General features: G+C 36.9%; 2 protein-coding genes across 8 annotated transcripts; one reads left to right on the top strand and one right to left on the bottom strand.

Moving 5' to 3' along the window:
- Positions 1-459: 459 nt before the first annotated feature.
- Positions 460-18,861, bottom strand: LOC25481933 (uncharacterized). 7 transcript variants are annotated; one of them, XR_005645357.1, is made up of 19 exons: positions 18,745-18,861; positions 17,677-18,084; positions 17,493-17,581; positions 17,161-17,259; positions 16,602-16,747; positions 16,072-16,520; positions 14,994-15,938; positions 14,734-14,848; positions 11,539-13,301; positions 5,319-5,391; positions 5,078-5,198; positions 4,910-4,996; positions 3,990-4,151; positions 3,719-3,898; positions 2,307-2,420; positions 2,047-2,229; positions 1,912-1,945; positions 1,683-1,727; positions 740-831 (listed from the first exon to the last, which is right to left on the bottom strand). XR_005645357.1 is itself a non-coding variant. In XM_024775261.2 (18 exons), the coding sequence occupies exons 2-18, from the start codon at positions 17,969-17,971 to the stop codon at positions 697-699; spliced, it is 5,001 nt and encodes a 1,666-aa protein (XP_024631029.1). In that variant the 5' UTR covers positions 17,972-18,084; positions 18,745-18,861; the 3' UTR covers positions 460-696. The 7 variants fall into 7 exon arrangements, 6 of the variants coding, with proteins under 6 accessions (XP_024631029.1, XP_024631030.1, XP_024631033.1 ...); XM_024775261.2 differs by lacking the exon at positions 1,912-1,945 and having other exon boundaries at positions 460-831; XM_024775262.2 differs by lacking the exons at positions 1,912-1,945; positions 3,719-3,898; positions 3,990-4,151 and having other exon boundaries at positions 460-831.
- LOC112418708 (uncharacterized) lies at positions 6,471-7,736 on the top strand. Its single transcript, XM_024775273.2, has 2 exons — positions 6,471-7,323; positions 7,644-7,736. Exons 1-2 carry the CDS (start codon positions 6,594-6,596, stop codon positions 7,676-7,678), a joined length of 765 nt encoding a protein of 254 aa, XP_024631041.2. The 5' UTR covers positions 6,471-6,593; the 3' UTR covers positions 7,679-7,736.
- Positions 18,862-19,136: the final 275 nt, after the last annotated feature.

Raw genomic sequence — 19,136 nt, 5'->3', positions numbered from 1 at the left:
TCTTTATGCTTGCCCATCACTAGTCACAAAACTTATTGATTTCATATAGTTTGACAGTTGTCCTACTAGTGTTTACGTAGGGGACCATTTTCTCTCCTTTCCTCATTAAATAATAAATAATTTTGGTTTAAAATTATCTCTTAGGCTATAAACAAGCTTGGCTTCTTGGATTTGGTTACAATGTGATGGTTGTGTAAATGTTTTCACTTTCCAGTAAGCCTATAAATAAGCTTGGCTCCTTGGATTTGGTTACAATGTGATCAGAGTGCTGGACTGTTTTGCCATTTGATTTGACATAGATTCAGATTGGCGTCGTACACCACCGTGTATTTGTAATTCTTATGTAGATGACTTTACACTTAAGGCAAACATGGAATTTTTCAATGCTTGATAAAAATGTCGTTGTCCAGCTTGAAATATTTTCTTTAATTTTATTTTTATTGATTGTAGACAACAAAGTTTCAGGGGGAAGAAAAAACAACTGTGCTCAAATTTGATTTGATACCTCGGTGTCCTTTTTCATACAACGATTTCATTATCATTCAGGTGATGTCATAAATGAATCCCAAACACCTGAACTTTTGCCCATGTAAAGAGGCAACATGTGTAAGAGTCATAAACACAACAAAATGTTCAGCTTTATGTAAAATTTAACAATTTAACGACTCATGCCTCATGGGTTTTTCAAAATGGCAGTCAGTTCAGAGAGCGCCTGCAATTTTTTGAATTGCAATAACATGGAATTTTCTTTTCATCATCTTCTCGGTTAAAGTTGTAATCGTAAGTAATCTCTTCACCAGGTAATATGTCCCTCTCCGCAAAGAAGACAACCTACAAAACCAAATGTCACTTAGTTTTCTCATCCATCAGCACTAAATAGAAGATGAAAGTCGAATGCCAGATATGTAGTTAGTAATTGATTAAATTTTATCTTGGGTCATGTCTCTAATATTTTATGGATTTAATTCATTGCACTGTCAATCACTCATTTCCATAAAATCATTGAAAATGTTTGACTCAAATCATAACTACTAAAATAAATCTCATATTTTGTTATGCCTCATATGGTATCCAAAATATCAAAAGGCTTTTGAAAATGTTTGACTCAAATCATAACTACTAAAATTAATCTCATATTTTGTTATGCCTCATATGGTATCCAAAGGATCAAAAGGCTTGTGTGACCGGGAGGGAGGGGTGTAGCTAAATATAATAGAGACTGTCCATGCATCTGAAAATTAGTTAATCTCCGAAAAAAAGTTTCTATAATCTTTATATTCTAACTGAACAAAACATTTGACAATAAATTCCAAGCTCTTCACAAATAGCCTTGTGATAACCATGCACGTACCCCCGGCTATATATAATTGAGTTAAAGGGACATGCATTTTACACCGACAAACATTACTTTGCCACTTCATACAATCAAATTAAAAAAAAAACAAAAAAAAACAATTTTAAGAGTGAGATTACGTGACAAAATAATAGACTTTCATTAGAGGTTAGTCGAAAACTTGTTTACACTAACAATGCACTTTAAACTATAATTTTTTTAAATGGCAATCAATTGGTGCTATTCCAATAACAAAATCCTCCGTGTGGCAATAGTCCAACATTCAATACAGATTATATGGCAATCAATTGATGCTTATTCTAATTGAATCATGTGAACAACAAATTACCTTCTTCAGACGCCTGACGGTAATCACTTTTGCCGCGCAATTTGGCTGTCCACGTAAATAAACATTAGTTACTAGTTAGCATGCTGAATTGATCTACAAATAGAAATAGTGAATATGGTAAAAACAAGTCGCGTTGATCGAGACTTCTAAAGGTCATTGGTTGTAGTTCTCTTGGGAAAAATGCCAAAAAATTAAATACTTTTTTTTAGGGAAAAAATTAAATACTTACTTACGTAGTTTGAGAATACTGCCTCAAACTAGCTCTTAACAAGCAAGAAATCAATGGATATACATTGAAGTTAACAAAAACAAGAAATAGAGAGAACAATAATCAAATGCACAGTGGAGCTTCCAAGTAATATACCAGACATGAATGGTTAACAAATCGAGCGATCCCCCCTTTCCTCGTGGCATCAATTATATGTTCTTTGTCTATCTTAAAGAAGTAGCAGGCACTTTTGTACTGAAGTTTCCTTCCAGATATGTATTCAATCTCTCTTTTATCAGCCACACGTTGTCCCACAATTTCACCGACATACTCTACAACCTATAGAAGTATGAGAAACACACATTTGCAATCATAGTGGAACAGTGATTAAAACAGTTAAAAGTTCAGTGTTGTACCATTCTACCCCTATATATGCACTGAGAAGTATAAAGACCAAGGCCATGTATCCCAGATTTGTATACAACAAGATTTTTCCAGCCCTTCACTTGTTTGTACCAAGCATATTCTTTCTGCAAATAGTAGGACAACAGATAATTAACCCAAAACATTAGAATACCAAATTATCCCGAAGCAGCTTCCCCCAAAGAACTAAATGCTATTGGGTGAAAGTACATGAATGGATCTTATATCTAACATAACTACTCATTTAAAATTTACTTTCTTGAAATGCCTAAACCACAGTTCAGTTGAAGTAAGAAGTTAATATGAAAACTCTAAACTTGATCTTCATAACTAGAACCTGTCATGTCCACCACATATCGGAGAAAACTAAGCATCAATCAACTACTCGCCTGTAAATAAAGCAACTCCTCAACCATAGTTGTCAACTCGTTGGCACTTGTAAGCCACAAGTTTCAATCTTAGGTAGGGAAAACGGGTTGACTTGCTTACTCAATTTTATCTGACTTGGATAAACTCATTCTAGCTTGGAAGTCTAGGCGCAAGTTTGCCAGTCTGAAAATTTTCTAAAAAGTGGTAAAATAACAGACGGCACAAATTCATTTCAACCTGTTTTGTGCCAATTTATTATTTTATAATTGCATTTCATTAGGCCATCTATGTTGGGGTATGAGCTAAGTGACATTATCAAGTTTCTGTTGCATGTGATTATTGCTGATCTTACGCAGCATTATCTAGTTTCTGATGTAATCATTACTGTAATTCTATCGGCTTGTTGTTAGACACATGTCAGAAGTTAGTCACCGAGTCTAACTGACTCTTGTACACAATAAATGAGTTCTCTGAAGGAGTGCCAATAACAGATTCCAATACGGTTTCAGTTTTTCTATTACGACTTTCCAAATATCAAAATATACCACTCTACATCCCTCAGAGAAGCAAAAGGCCTACCTCCCTCTGGAGGGCAGCAAAAACCTCCCTTTCCTGGCTAACATTCAAAGACTGCATGGAAGACTGCTCCGGGTAAGCCTTGCTTAGACGTGGACCGCTACTAATGTAAGAGCAAGGTTCCAACAGTTAACAGACTCTGTAGCGTGTACAGCTACCTGTTCTTAAGTTTTTCCAAGCCCTTTGTTATTCTAATGCAATGGAATTCTTCGGCATTGTTGTTGAGATTAAATTTCGAGGTGTCAATGCAATTGTATTATGACATTTATGACATGTGTGTGAGTGTGTGTCATTTATAGGTTTTTTAATATTTTTTATATAGGTAAACACCTGCAAGACCACCTGAATCTACAGAAGTACCACAAGTTTACCTAGACTGTCAAGTTTGACAACCTTGAGTTCAATATAAAAAAATCCCAACCTTAAAAAATAGGAGACTACACATACAACCTGAACATACCCGAGGATCATGCTCAATATCTGAATCTGGAAATTTTGGAATTCCTTGTGAACGCAATTTTCGCACATTTATGTGAATCCAAGCATTCAACTGTTCGTCCGGAATAAGGCATCCACCCCGGCGTTTCAGGGCACTACAATGATTATTATAGATACCATCCCATCTACGGCCCTTGTAACCCTAGAAAAATCCAAAAGATGGTGAATAACATAAGTCAATTGTCCAATCCCCCCACACTCCACTCCTGATAATGCTACAACAACGGAAATACCTCTGCCCTAGCACAGGTAAATTCCTTTTCCGCTCGACTGCCCATCACATCGGTAGGATCATATGCAGACTGACATTCAGGGCCAATACCATGAAGCCCACATCTTCCATAAAATTCAACTTTCTCGTCGTTAATTCCCTCAGTTTCATTTAGCAACAGGTTCTGCAGAAGTTCAAAGGCTTTTGTTATGGGACTTGTTATACAAAGTAAATAGGTACACTGCTCAAAGTGAGTTGCCAAGCATATAATGACTGTATATTCAACAATAAAGGTTCAAAAACCAATGAAACGTTGGAAGCAGCCAATAAAATGCTTTGCAACTTATCATGGGTACCAGACCCTGGAAGGAAAGACAGATGAAAAGAGACACAAACACTGAAGATTACACCGACACAAACACACAGACATAGGCCATGTCTAGACTATAGAAGACACTGGGACATAGTATATCTATACAAATTTGAGTGCATAGTTTCTTTTTTTACAAGTATTTGAGTGTATAGTTGAGAGCAATATAAAGGATAATGTCAACCGTTCATATACAGTTGTTATCGGTATTATCTTATTTCAATCTCACGAATTCGCTAGATATATGCATGGGTGAGGGTACAAGGATGAACAACTTCCAAATGAAATCTACCGAGACATTTCCTAACATCAGAAATAGTACGAAGAAAACTACCAAATAGCAACGGAAAATAGTTAGGTATTAGGTGTAAACGATCAATAGTTGATTGACTTTATTTTGGCATATGGACAGAGAGAGAGCTGCCTGTAAAAATAAAAGGAAAATAAAATTTGAACGAATGGATTCTTGCAGTAAAAAAGCAAACCATGGAAATAATGAAACCTTGGATCAGGACTGAGAATTTCAATGAGAAATTTGAAATGCTTATTGGAGTAAACGTTAATAAACGTACAATATCTTTTGAATTTGTTTGGCATGGTCTACAACACCAACAACCTCGTTCGGGCAATGCTTTAATACCATAGCAATCCTGATGCACCTAATAAACAAGATAATAAAGATAGTATCAAACTCTTCATATAAAAATATGAAATGTAAATATATTTCAAAAATGACATACTTTAATTAGACATTTATTACACTTCAATGAACTGTTAAGTTCATCACTGATTGGCCTTCGACGGACGCAGCAGAAAGAATCTGAATTAATGAAGGACATGTCTGTGTGTTCTTGAACAGAGCTGTAACAATAATTCAAGGCATGCAGTAAGAATTACAATATGCACCACCAAGAGAAATCTAGGCATTTAAAGGAAGATTTCTACAGAATCAAAAAGTAAGACAACTTTTGATTTGCTCACATTTTACTTCTTTTGTTACACAAATCAAGCTCGTGATCTTCTGCATACTCCAAAATATCCAGCATTTGGGTTTCTGGCATGCATTTAAAAACTTAATGAGACATTTTTAAGGAAAATAATTCATAACATAAACCCAAAAGGTTATTATTCTTCTATCCAATTTGCAACTAAATAATTACCGATGGTATATAAAAGCATCACACGCTATGTTGTCGGTCTCTGATAGCAAAACAGAGCAGCCAACCCTAGACCTGGGATTTCGGGACAGTGGCATGCGGGATGACTGCTACTCTATTCTATTTATATTGACTAATGTATGTGTGTGTGTGTGTGCGCAAAACAATTTTTCTTTCAAATAATTAAGACTACAGTTTTAAAAAATGAATCTATAAGCATTCTATTACTTTTATATTTAAGTTACTGTTACAAATATTTTTTTTAAAAAAATTATTTACTGTAAAAAGTTTGTAGATAAAAGTTCTATTATGTTGAAATATTTCTTAATTAGTATTATTTATTTTCTTGTTTAAGAGTCATTATAGTACTCCTGAAATAAAGGAGTTGACTTTGTATTTCTCTCCTATAAAAGGAGCCTTTTTTCCTTCATAATAATATAACAGACAATTATCACCCATATGTTTTTCTACATGGTATCAGAGCTCTGTTAGGGTTAGGGTGATACCATAATGTTTTTTTTCTTCCCGTGAAGTTTTTTTACGGTAAAGCTTTCCGGCGGCCCAGTTTATTATCCAACCAATCCAAACTATGGTGGACCCTACACCCCCACGACCTCCAGGTTCCGGCGGCCAAACACCCCCAAGGCCTCCAGTTTCCAGCGGCGCCAACCCTAATTCCAACAGCGGCGTCACTAATACCAATTCCGGCGGCGGCGGTGTTAACAACAATTCCGGCAGAGGAAGTGGATTTAACATGCCAGAGATGCCTAATTTCATGACAAACAACAATTTTACCGGTGGATTCGGTTACGGCAACAACAACCTTAACGGTAACGGTGGATTCGGTTATGGCTACTCACTTGATGGTGGTTACAGTAACTCAGGAGGTGGAGGTCAAAATAATTCTCTCCAGGTTAATGTTCAGAAACTGGATGGCTCAAACTACGCCGAATGGTCTCAAACTGTTCGACTCATTCTCGATGGCAAAGGAAAGTTGGGTTTTCTTACAGGTGATGTTTCGGTGCCTGCAACAACACATTCTAATTACAGGTTTTGGAAATCTGAAAACTCTTCTATTATTGTCTGGCTTATTAATACTATGGAGATAGGTATGAGGAAAACATACATGTATCTGCCTACAGCAAAAGATGTTTGGGATGCTGTAAAACTGTCTTACTCTGATATTAAAAGTTTCTCTCAAATTTATGATCTAAAATCAAAGTTATGGAACTTAAAGCAGAATGACAAAGATGTCGCTACCTACTATAATGAATTGATGGCCCTTTGGCAAGAGTTGGATCAGTGCTATGATTATAACTGGAGGTGTACTGAAGACAGTGTTCAATTTACTAAGACACAGGAGAACGACCGAGTCTTTATTTTCCTTGCTGGTCTCAACAAAGAACTCGATGAAGTAAGGGGTAGAATTCTTGGAAATAATCCGCTGCCAACTATCCGAGAAACATTTTCAGAAATCAGAAGGGAAGAGGCTAGACAAAGAGTGATGATGGGAAAGTCAAACTCAACAACCGACGGTTCAGCCCTTGTCACAAACAACTTCAATAAAGACAGCAAGAAATATGGTAAGAAAGATGGTAAACCCTGGTGTGATCACTGCGAACGTTATTATCACACACGTGAGACTTGCTGGAAAATTCATGGAAAGCCTCCTAATTGGAAGAAGAAGGGTGAGGGTCGTGCACTTCAAGCAACTTCTGATCAAGAGCCACAATCTTCCCCAAATGCATTTCCATTCACTAAGGAACAGCTAGACCAAATGTACAAACTCCTTGAGTCTCAAACACCTTCGTGCTCCATAGCCCAGAAAGGTAACTTCCCAAAATCAGCCCATCTTAGTGTCATTCCTAATCGTACATGGATAGTTGATTCTGGAGCCACCGATCATATGACCGGTGAATCCAGTTTATTTTCTTCATATAAACCATGTGCAGGAAATTCCAAAATTAAAATTGCTGATGGCTCTCTTTCAGCCGTGGCAGGAAAAGGTTCTATTGTTTTGTCTCCCTTACTAACCATCCAAGATGTGTTACATGTTCCAAATTTGTCTTGCAACTTATTATCTGTCAGTACGCTAATAGAAAATAAAAATTGTCAAGTTCATTTCTTTGATACTCACTGTGTATTTCAGGATTTGATCTCGGGGAGGGTGATTGGCACTGCTGAGAAAAATGGTGGACTCTACTACTTGGAAGATGAACCAAAAACCAGACATCAATCTGGACCAATAAGTTTTCCTTCCGTTAAATCTTTTTTTGTTTCAAATAATAAGGATGATATTATGTTGTGGCATTTAAGGTTAGGTCACCCTAGTTTTAAGTATTTAAGTTTATTGTTTCCTAAACTTTTTGTTAAACAAGACATTTCTTCACTTCAATGTGAGGTTTGTGAGTTTGCTAAACATCATCGAAGTTCTTTTCCAATTCAATCTTATAAACCTTCAAAACCTTTTTCAATGATTCATAGTGATGTTTGGGGGCCTAATCGAACAAGTACTTTATCCAACAAAAAATGGTTTATCACTTTTACAGATGATCATACTAGACTTTGTTGGGTATACTTGTTAAAAGAAAAATCTGAGGTTGGTCATTTAATTCAAAACTTTTGTAAATTGGTGCAGACACAGTTTAATACCCAAATACAAGTGTTTAGAACTGACAATGGTACTGAATTTTTTAATAAAATTGTTGGACATTTTTTCCTTGAAAATGGAATTGTACATCAAAGTTCATGTGTTAACTCACCCCAACAAAATGGAATTGCAGAGAGAAAAAATCGGCACCTTCTTGAAGTTGCACGAGCACTACTTTTCTCTACCGATGTCCCTAAATATTTATGGGGTGAGGCTGTCTTGACAGCTGCACATTTAATAAACCGCATGCCATCCCGTGTTTTGAAATTTCAAACTCCTTTGCAAAGTTTCTTGAAATATTTTCCAATTGCTTCAGTTCTATCTGATTTACCACCTAAAATATTTGGATGCACAGCTTTTGTTCACGAACACAAGCATCTTGGTAAACTTGAACCCCGTGCAATCAAATGTGTTTTTATTGGGTATTCTTCCTCTCAAAAAGGTTATAAATGTTTTGATCCTAATACAAAGAAAATATTTGTAACAATGGATGTCACTTTTTTTGAAAACAAACCTTTTTTTGGTAATGATCATCTTCAGGGGGGGAAAAGAAATGAAGATTCTCCTGAATTGTTTGAAAACTTAATTATCTCAGAAGATGTGTATACATCACATAATTCTGTTCCATGTACATCTGCACCTAAAGAAAATGCCTTGGAAAAATTAGATGAACCTACTCCTTCCATGAGTAAGGATCAATCAGAATCCGAGGCAACAAATCAAAACAAAGATCAAACAAATGTTTTTTCTGAAATTAATCAAAATGCACCAGATAAAGATCCTTATACTGAAACAGAAAAAAGATTTGAGGAAGGAAATCCAATTTGGAAGGGAAAAATTTATGCCAGAAGAAGCAATGATCAAGTAGTAGAAGACCCTATTCCTCAGCTCAGCCAAGAATCTGAACCGAGTGAAAGTCAACCAACTCAGACAGGTAAATCTCTCCTTGATCCTAATTCTCTATATACCGACCTTGATGTCCCCATAGAACTTAGGAAACAATATACTGATCTTAATGTTCCCATAGCCTTTAGGAAGCCAGGTAGGCCATGTACTAAGCACCCCTTGTCTAACTTTGTTTCATATTCAAACTTGTCTCCCTCTTTTGCTGCATTTACTTCTAATCTATCTAGTGTCAAAATTCCTAAGAATGTACATGAGGCTCTAGAAATTCCTAAGTGGAAGGAAGCTGTTTTTGAGGAGATGAAAGCTCTTGAAAAGAATGAAACTTGGAGTGCCACAACTCTGCCGGCAGGTAAAAGAACTGTGGGATGTAAGTGGGTGTTCGCAATAAAGTACAATTCTGATGGATCAATCGGAAGGTACAAAGCTCGATTGGTTGCAAAAGGATTCACTCAGACCTATGGCATAGATTACTCAGAGACCTTTGCTCCTGTTGCAAAGCTTAACACAATCAGAATACTCTTATCCCTTGCTGCTAACTTAGATTGGCCTCTCCATCAGCTAGATGTCAAGAATGCCTTTCTCAATGGTGATTTAGAAGAAGTATATATGGATTGTCCTTCAGGTTTTGAAGAAACTTTTGGGTCACAGGTGTGTAAACTAAAGAAGTCCTTGTACGGGTTGAAACAATCACCGAGAGCTTGGTTTGAAAAGTTTACTCAGTCTGTGAAGAAACAGGAATATACTCAAGGACAAGCAGATCATACTTTATTCACAAAGTCAGGTCAAAATGGAATGATAACTGTTTTGATAGTCTATGTTGATGATATTATTCTTACAGGTAATGATGAGATAGAAATAGAGAGATTAAAAAGAAACTTAGCAGCAGTTTTTGAAATCAAAGACTTGGGTCCCCTCAAGTATTTCCTTGGCATGGAAGTAGCTAGGTCAAAGAAAGGAATTGTTGTTTCTCAGAGAAAATATGTTCTCGATCTCCTACAAGAGACAGGTATGAGTGGTTGTAAACCTGCTGACACACCGATGGACCAAAGTGCCAAACTCTGGGAGAAAGGGGACACACCAGTTGACACTGGAAGATATCAGAGGTTGGTAGGAAAATTAATATATTTGGCTCATACTCGTCCTGACATTGCTTTCTCTGTTAGTGTTGTGAGTCAATTCATGCATTCACCGTATGAAGAACACCTTGAAGCTGTGCACAGAATCTTGAGATATTTAAAAGCAACTCCTGGAAAAGGGTTACTCTTCAAGAAGACCAATGATAAAGATGTGGCAATGTTCACTGATGCAGATTGGGCAGGGTCCATTATTGATAGAAAATCAACTTCAGGTTATTGCACATATGTGTGGGGGAACCTAGTGACTTGGAGAAGCAAAAAACAAGGAGTAGTTGCAAGAAGTAGTGCTGAAGCTGAATTTAGAGCAATGGCCCAAGGAATTTGTGAAGGTATGTGGATTCTCAGAGTACTAAAAGAACTGAAGATAGAGGTAGAACTCCCATTGAAATTGTACTGTGACAACAAGGCAGCTATAAGCATAGCTCATAATCCAGTTCAACATGATCGTACAAAACATATCGAGATCGATCGTCATTTCATCAAAGAAAAGATAGACTCTGGTACTCTCTGCTTGCCATTTGTCCCTTCCAATCAACAGACTGCTGATATATTGACCAAAAGCTTGGGAAGAACAACATTTGAATACTTGATCAGCAAGTTGGGAATGATTGACATCTATGCACCAACTTGAGGGGGGGTGTTGAAATATTTCTTAATTAGTATTATTTATTTTCTTGTTTAAGAGTCATTATAGTACTCCTGAAATAAAGGAGTTGACTTTGTATTTCTCTCCTATAAAAGGAGCCTTTTTTCCTTCATAATAATATAACAGACAATTATCACCCATATGTTTTTCTACATATTATAAATAAGCTAAATAGTTTATATTTTAGTTAAGCAATATTAGGCCAAGTTGGATCAAAAAAAGAGATCAAGCTCATTATTAACTAACCCTAATTCTTAAGAATACAACAACATCATTACTTCCGTTCTCTTTGACACCTTCTTTCCTGTCTGCAACTACGACAACGCAGATTCACTTCCATGCCGCACCACCGTATGTGGGGGCGGCTACCCCCATGCCGCTCCACCTTGAAATGCCGCTATTGACAACATAGCTCACACATATGTCATCATATTGGATAATGAACAGTGACGCAAATTGGTAGAATAATGACAGCTAGTTACACTAAACATGCAAATCAACAAGGCCAAATTGTCTTGTAGAACACCTTTGTAACATTTTGGAATTCCAAACAGGAACTCACATCAAATAAATATCTAAATTTGAAATATGGGTAACTTTATAACCGGCACACCATATCATGTCTTATTTCTTTTTCTTTATAATTAATAATTAACTTGCTGAAGCAAAAAATTATTTCTAAAAAAGTGACTTAACTCAAATTTACCTTTAGCAGTAATTTCATTAATGCTGCGCAGTTTCTGAATTTTTCTGCTCTTAACCTTCAATGGAGAATAAGCCCTATGTACAATATCACTCTGCCATTCGTTGGTATCTTTCTTCTGTTTGTAAACATTTTGCTTGTTGCCACTCTCAAAACCTTCCATAGAAATTGTTTCATTGCAAACTATTGTGTCTACAGGTTTGTCATCCTTCTTAGCTTTTAAACCAGATTTTGTACAGCTATGCCCCAAACTTTTTCCAAAGCCCAATCTCCTCCATTTCTTTTTTGTAGTTAGTCTGGGTGTTTCAATTGGTGGGACCATACTACATCTTTTGGAAGTTCTAAGGACCTCGCTTAGGGAGACAATTTTTGCTGGTTTTGGTACTTCTGTAATTGATAATTCGCTACATATTTCCCCATACTTTCCACACACTACTACCCTTTTGATTCTATGAGCACTTCCTTTTCTGCTAGAAGATGATATTTGCTTAGCATTATTAGGTTCCTCATGTGATGTTTCTTGAGTTTGAAATTGTCCGAAGAAATCAGAAGCTAAATCCTTCCTTGATTTCTTCATTCTAGAAATTCCAGGTAACGTGTGAAACTCCACATCTGAAATTGATTCTGACTCATAGCTATCTTCATCGTTGTAACGCTTGTTTAGATGATTCTTACAAGAGGGAAATTCAGATGGAAATGAAGAGAGTTTATGATTAGTATTAGGTTGAACAATATAAGCCTTGTTAGCTGATCTTTGCTGGCTAGTTGAATGGTAAAATTGCATTTCTTCAGATAAACTAGAAGGGGGATCAAAAGCTCCAGCACTTGTACCATTCTGGTTGTCAGATGAGGAAGAGATTCCAGGAAGCAATGAAGCATCCGGAATTCTTGCCTCATTTCTCTTTTGCTTTTTTCCTTTAAAGCCCTTGACTTTTTGAGATGGATTGGTTCTACAATCAGCACTAACTATTATATGATTTTGGTCCTGCCTTTTCTTCCAAATCAAAGAATCCAACAGTTTAATATCATCAAGGAGACTCTGGCATGGTTGATCATTTAGGATTCTCAGATAACCTTTTTTCAAGTCACTCCCAATGGTTGAGCCTGCAAACTCGGCACTTCTTTCACTTTCAATCAAATCAGATGACCAGCCTTTATCAATTCCTGACCCCTCGTCACGCACAAGTTTCTCAATACAACCAGCATTTGTAGGATCTACAGTATAAGAATTAACCTTGTTCGCCTCCATCACAGAGGCCTGATAAACAACGGGAGCAGAACATCCAGAAGAAACATAAAAAAAATCCTGCTCTTTCAACAAGGCTTCCGTACCAATAATTTTTTCCAAAGGTTTGGCAGAAATGTTTCCCACTTGAGCACCGTCTTGTCCTTCAAATACAGTAGCCATCTGATCTAAAAGTGTTGTATCACGTGATGGTTTCCTGATCTTGCTTGGCACATCTCTCCATTGAGGTGTATGAGAGCCATTTTTTACTGTGCCATGAGAACCTAATCCACTTGGATCGAAGTAGATATTTTTATTCTTCGGAGCATTCTGATCTCTACCACACTCTGAAGCTATCTTAAAAGAGGTCACACCATTAACATCTGCATACTTTTCTTTTGCAGTATCACAAGAGGGTCCAATTCCAGTGCAAACATTGTTTCTGCAACAATTTTCTCGAGCAGCACTAACATATTTGCCTAACAAATATACATCTGATTGTTTCTCAGAGCATTTTCTACTTGATCTGGTCATTCCAAGGCTGAAACATTAAATTGGCAGAGGCCAAAAAGGGTGAACTTTAGTTAGATGTCCCAGTAGAAGAAAAAGTTTACAGACATTAGTGTAAATAGAACTCCTGCTTTTGATCTAACAAGTCAGGAAAAAATAGATAAATAAAATCTTGGGAATCACCCACAAAGAGAATCCCAAAAAGCCAAATTACCAAACAATAACGGTAAGAGTTCACAATGACATACAAAATAACTGCAATACGGTAAACTATTTTCCTGCAATAGAATTACCTGTTGATCTGTACTTTGATGATCTTACGACCATATATCCATCAATGTGTTCGGGATAGAAATAATCCATATTCACTTCACATTCTAAACTTTTACACTAATTCTTTTCGAGATGCACTAGGAATCAATGCATACAAGTTCCCAAGTTGAAACGCTTGGAAAGAAATATAAGAAAAGCAACAGTAGTATTACAGTATCATCCCCAAGTGCTACCAAATTATATGTATATCTGTCATTACCGACTAGTGGAGTGCCATGGGACAAACCACATAAATGTTACAGTGGCATGGCTGCTATTTGGAAGATGATGGAAAACAATCATGTAATCCAGACACCCAATACATCTACTCTAAGGCATAATTAACAAGTGAGTTGGGATAATTACGACTGACATAATGCCTTGAATGCACCAAAGGGATGCTGATTGATCGTCAACAACGCAGAGGCAGAATAGAGGACAGAGAGAGATGTGCCAAAAGAGAAAAGGATCGACACGCGAAAGAAGTTACAGCAGGAGGGGGGAAAAAGGTAGTCTATTAGGTATGCACTATGAATTGAATCCAGAAAAAGGACCAAACTCAATAGAGGTCAAGCAGCAGCAGTAAACATGTCAGGGTTGGTCGAAATGGGTTCGACCTCTCCAGAAAACATGTCATCCTGTGGAAGATAGGAAGGTTTTGAGCCCTATTTTCATTCCGAAGTGTTGGAAATTCCGCCTTTATTGCGGTCCACCCTTAGTCGCCTAAATTGAGGCCTTTGGTTTGTCTTCATTGCAGCCTCCAACACCTTCATTGTGACGGCTTTGAGGGGGTGGATTTAGTCCCACATCGGATAGATAGGACTCTTGAGAAGAGTTTATAAAGAGGAGGCACTCCTCACCTTACAAGCCGGTTTTGTAAGGACGAGTTAGACCCCAAATTTCAACATAAAGTGTGTATGTGTGTTTGTGTGCGTGGTAGGGGGCACTATACCACTACTATTAATTATAAAACATAGTTAGAATATTGAATTGAAGAGAAAAACACTCTTAAATATGCCACAAAAATAAGCTGTACCAGAACATACTGTCAGATCATCAAACTTTCAAAGCCACCAAAGAAAGACGAATTTCTAGCAAGATGCAGATAACAGTATCCTTATGACATAACACAATATCTGCAATCACCTCACCTCAAATACGGCCCATCATTTTGAAGATCGTAGGAATTTTTACATTGCGATTCCTTTTGTTTAGATTGTAAAGGTGTTGGTGTTAAGGCAGAGAAATCACAATATCTGTTCAAACCTGCAAGAAAGACAGCCATTAAATACATGCATACTATAAAAGAAAATCCACAATCCATGCCAAGAAAGAAACTAAGAAAACAGTTAAAACAGGATGAGAAAGACTATTGTGTGCCAGTGAGCAAAGCCAGTTAGTTAGTGTATACCATCAGTAATCTCAAGATTCCCACAAGTCCCCCTATTTTGGGGAAATTTCAATGATGCACCAGAAGAACCCAGCTCAGGTACTGAAGCCTTGTATATATAGTTCTGGGGTTCTGCAATACCTGATTTCCCTAGCTTTTGATTCATATCATGAAAATACAAAGCTTGTTGTTGCTTGGATGACTCCGGCATCTGGGTCAATGGAAGCAACCTCGTATTTTCATCAATCATGCAAGTATCCATATTAATACCCTGTTGTTGCAGTGAAGTAGGATTTTGATTTGATGCAGAGCTTGAAACAGGATAGGGAAGACTCTTCAAATTTCCTACAAATGGAACAACTGTCCCCAAAGTCAAATGATTGTTTCGTCCAAAAGAAGATACATTTTTTGAGGCTAGCAAAGCATTTGCACCCACGGATGTATCTGATGGAAAGCTTGATTCATATATCTTTCTATTAACAACTGGAGTACAGCTACCACTACCATCAATAGTTCTTCTGATAGAGCCAAATTCCATGAACTGATTTACTTCAAATCCAGAATTTACTTTGGTACAGGAATCTTCACCAAACCTTTCACCATTATCATTGTCCAAATATTTATTGAATTCCAGTGCAGAATCATTTGATTGCCTTCCTTTGTGACCATTACTATTCCAGTCAACATTAGAAGAACCAAATTGCACAGTATCGTATTCAGAATGCAGGTTCATGGGCATTATACCACCATTCACCAAATTTTTACAAGCATTTGTTGTCCCCTTGGGTTGAGAACTAAATTGTGGAAATGGTAAAAACAATGAACTCGTGGCCACATTGTCAGTTTGTGAACTAGCTATAGCAGCATCTGAATTAATACTACATCCAGACATATAGTTTAGGGGCATTTCGAATGAACCGGCAGCACGACTAAAACTATTTTGTAATTCCTCCTCCCTGCTAAGGTCTGTAATTAATAAACAAAATCCACAGTTAGGAGGGTTTTCTTCAAAATTACAAACAAAATGAGCACACAATTATAAAGAATTGAAAACTGTAACACTGACAAACAGTAAAGAAAAAATATTGATTCAACGCACTATTAGTCATCTGCATCAGGGAATGCAGTTTCGGAGAACTGGCAAAGGTAAACAATGGTGATTCTACAAACGAATCAACTAGATTTCCAGCCCAAGGTGGTTGACCAAGCCTAAGCTCAATGTTAGAGGAAGTTACATCTTTTCCTAGTAGACCAGTCTTTACATTCTTCTTTTTGATACATTCATGCTCTTTTAGAAGGTTTGTTGGAATTTGTGTAGACTGGGTAATTGGCAAGTATTCATTGCTTTTCAGAGAATCAAGGAAAGGAGGTATAGGCTGACAACCATCATTCAGTTGAGCTCCAACGAAGTTTGGTGCAGGTGTACAAATAGCCATATTAGATTTCATTATCTGGCTTTTCACCTGGTCATACAGGTTGTTCTGCGTAAAAGCGTTCAAACCCTTGAGTGGAATATTGTGACCATCCTCGTTTGATATCGGTTGTTTTCTGGACAATGCACCAAAAAATAAATTGAGGTCTGTATCAGCATTCTTCAGAAACATAACGTAGTCAGAAAACTTTTCAGACCTTAATGTGACTGTAGCCGAATTGAGAATATTTGAGAAATCACCCTTCGACATATCAGATGCAGATGCATTGGATTTCATCAGATGGCTGGTTGTTGAAAATACTTCTGGCCAGTCCCATTCACTCTCATTTCCCGAAGATATAATCTAAAGCATCATAAAAGTATCACCATCCAGTGTTTGGTAACTTCAAACAAATAAAATTCTAAGAACCAGAGTAAAAAGCATTTACCAAATGGTCCATATCTTGAAAATACTAGAGGAAAGCAAATGGAATGCACGCTCGGTAACACCAAAAGATGCACCTTGAGGTATAAGCAATTCTTTAGATTATGATTGAAGTTTGAACAGATAAACAAACAATATATTGTCTTCTCGTATGATGTAATCAATTGTGGGAGAAAAGTTACAAATGAAAGAAAAATTAACCATAGAAAAATTCTCTTTTCCTATGACTTGATAAACATCCGATGGAAGGACTGGCGAAGGACCAAGAATACACACGATTCGTCTCTAAATACACTTCGCCTGCACTAAAATGTATTACAGCTACATCTTACCCCAGATTTTAAGAAATACAACTTCTGCCACTGTGCAATGGTCTCTCCGCTTTCCATGCGAACAGCATTCCCCGGGTTGACACCGTGTAACCCTGAATGCTGCAATATCAAAATAGATAAATCATTAATTATCAGAATAGACCAAAATATAGTTTATGATAGAACATTATGGTATAGTTTGATCCATTTAGCAGACCCCACTTAGTGGGATACGGTTTGGTTGTTGGTTATTGTCTAACTGTTCACAATGGCATGTGAAATTAATGTTTGATGTGGTTAAATAGCTCTCAAAATGATCTCAATAAAGTAGAACCAGTTTTGTCATTATTTACCTCACAAAACTTGAGTATAGACATGTGGCAACAGTGACATGAGCAAACAATACCAAGATGCCCAGTATTGCTTAGAAGAAGATGGCCACCTTTCAAGTCAACAATAGAAATGTGAGTTCTCAAAAAATATATATATAAAGTATAAACATAAACCAAAGAGAAAATATAAACTTCTCCCACTCACTTTTTCCCATGCAGAAGACCCGAGGACACCCACTCACAGAAGGAGTTGCATACTTAGCTGAGAAGCATTCAAAAGCCGATTTTGATTTCGATTGCATATTTGAGCTCCAAAAATTTAAACCAGAAGCAGGGCTTGTAACACAGAATTGCCCTCTAGAAGAAAAAGATTCCCTTGCCCTCTCACTGCCGGGAAATGTTGGCAAAGAAGCAGTATTACTACCACGACTCATCCCAACCATTGCCCCGGAATAAATACCAGGAAAAGTTTCCAAGAAACTTTGCAGGTTATGATTCATTAGTTTTCCTGTTTTTATACTCACACTTTCTATAGAATCAACAAGCCATGGCCAACAGCATTCCCAATTGCAGAAGTGCAAAGCTTCGGATCAGACAACTCCAGGAAATTACACTGCCACAACAACGGAGGACAAAAAATGAATTTCCAGCATTAACATTTCAATGAAAATTGTTAGGGTAAACCCAGTCTTGCATTACATCCCTAGAATAAATTTTGATCTTAAACCATGAGTATCTTGTGGATAAAAAACAATGGCCTGCATAATAATCCACTTATTCTCTCGTCAATGCATAACCAATGTAACTGATAACCGATGGCAGACCATGGCGGAAAGTCAAACTCTGGCATACAGCCACCATGGTGCCGCCGTCGTTCTCGAAATTGTGGCGGCAATTTTAGAAAATCAGCCACCATGGCCGATATTTGACAACACTGTGCATAAAAAATATAGAATCATTGCTACTAGTTGGTAATTTTAGTAAGGTACATGCATGCAAGGTTTGATAGTTGATACATTCCAAGCAAATGACATAATTATGTGTAATCAGTGACACCAACGCATGTCAGACACCGGGACACGCCTAATCCGAGAAGTACTCGTGCTTCATATGAACGAAAATAATTCCACAATGAAAAGTGTAAACCATGACACGCGCTTTTGCATAAGGAAAATGGAGAAACTAAAGTGTGATCACCGGAAAACACAGAACGCGCATGAAATTAAGAAATAGAAGCAAAGAAAGATGAAAAAATGAAGAGAAAATAAATTACCTGAACCTTTAGGCTTCTCTGGAACGAAGAAGATTGAAGTGTGGCGAAGCTCGATGGATGAAATGGATGGATGACCTGGATAAGTAGCTTATAAATGTGGAAAAATGGGGAGTTGCCGATGGAATGTCGACCCTATATAATATATTACTGGCTTTCAATCCCTATAAATATTTATATTCTTGTTTTTAATTCCTACAAAATAAAATCATACTTCTTAATTTTTATAAAAAATTTCATCAGCATTTTTAGTACCTATAAATTTTTCCATCAGCACTTTAAGTCCCTGTAAAAAAAATTTATCAACAATTTTAGTCCTAAAATACTTAAGGAAAATGTTTAAGGGACTAAAAAGTGTGATTTTATTTTGTAGAGACTAACAACAAAACTGTGAA

This window comes from Medicago truncatula, chromosome 1 (assembly GCF_003473485.1).
Source record: "Medicago truncatula cultivar Jemalong A17 chromosome 1, MtrunA17r5.0-ANR, whole genome shotgun sequence".
Lineage (NCBI taxonomy): Eukaryota > Viridiplantae > Streptophyta > Magnoliopsida > Fabales > Fabaceae > Medicago > Medicago truncatula.
Note: the sequence above shows the minus strand (reverse complement) of the source record. Positions and strands in the feature narration are given on the sequence as shown.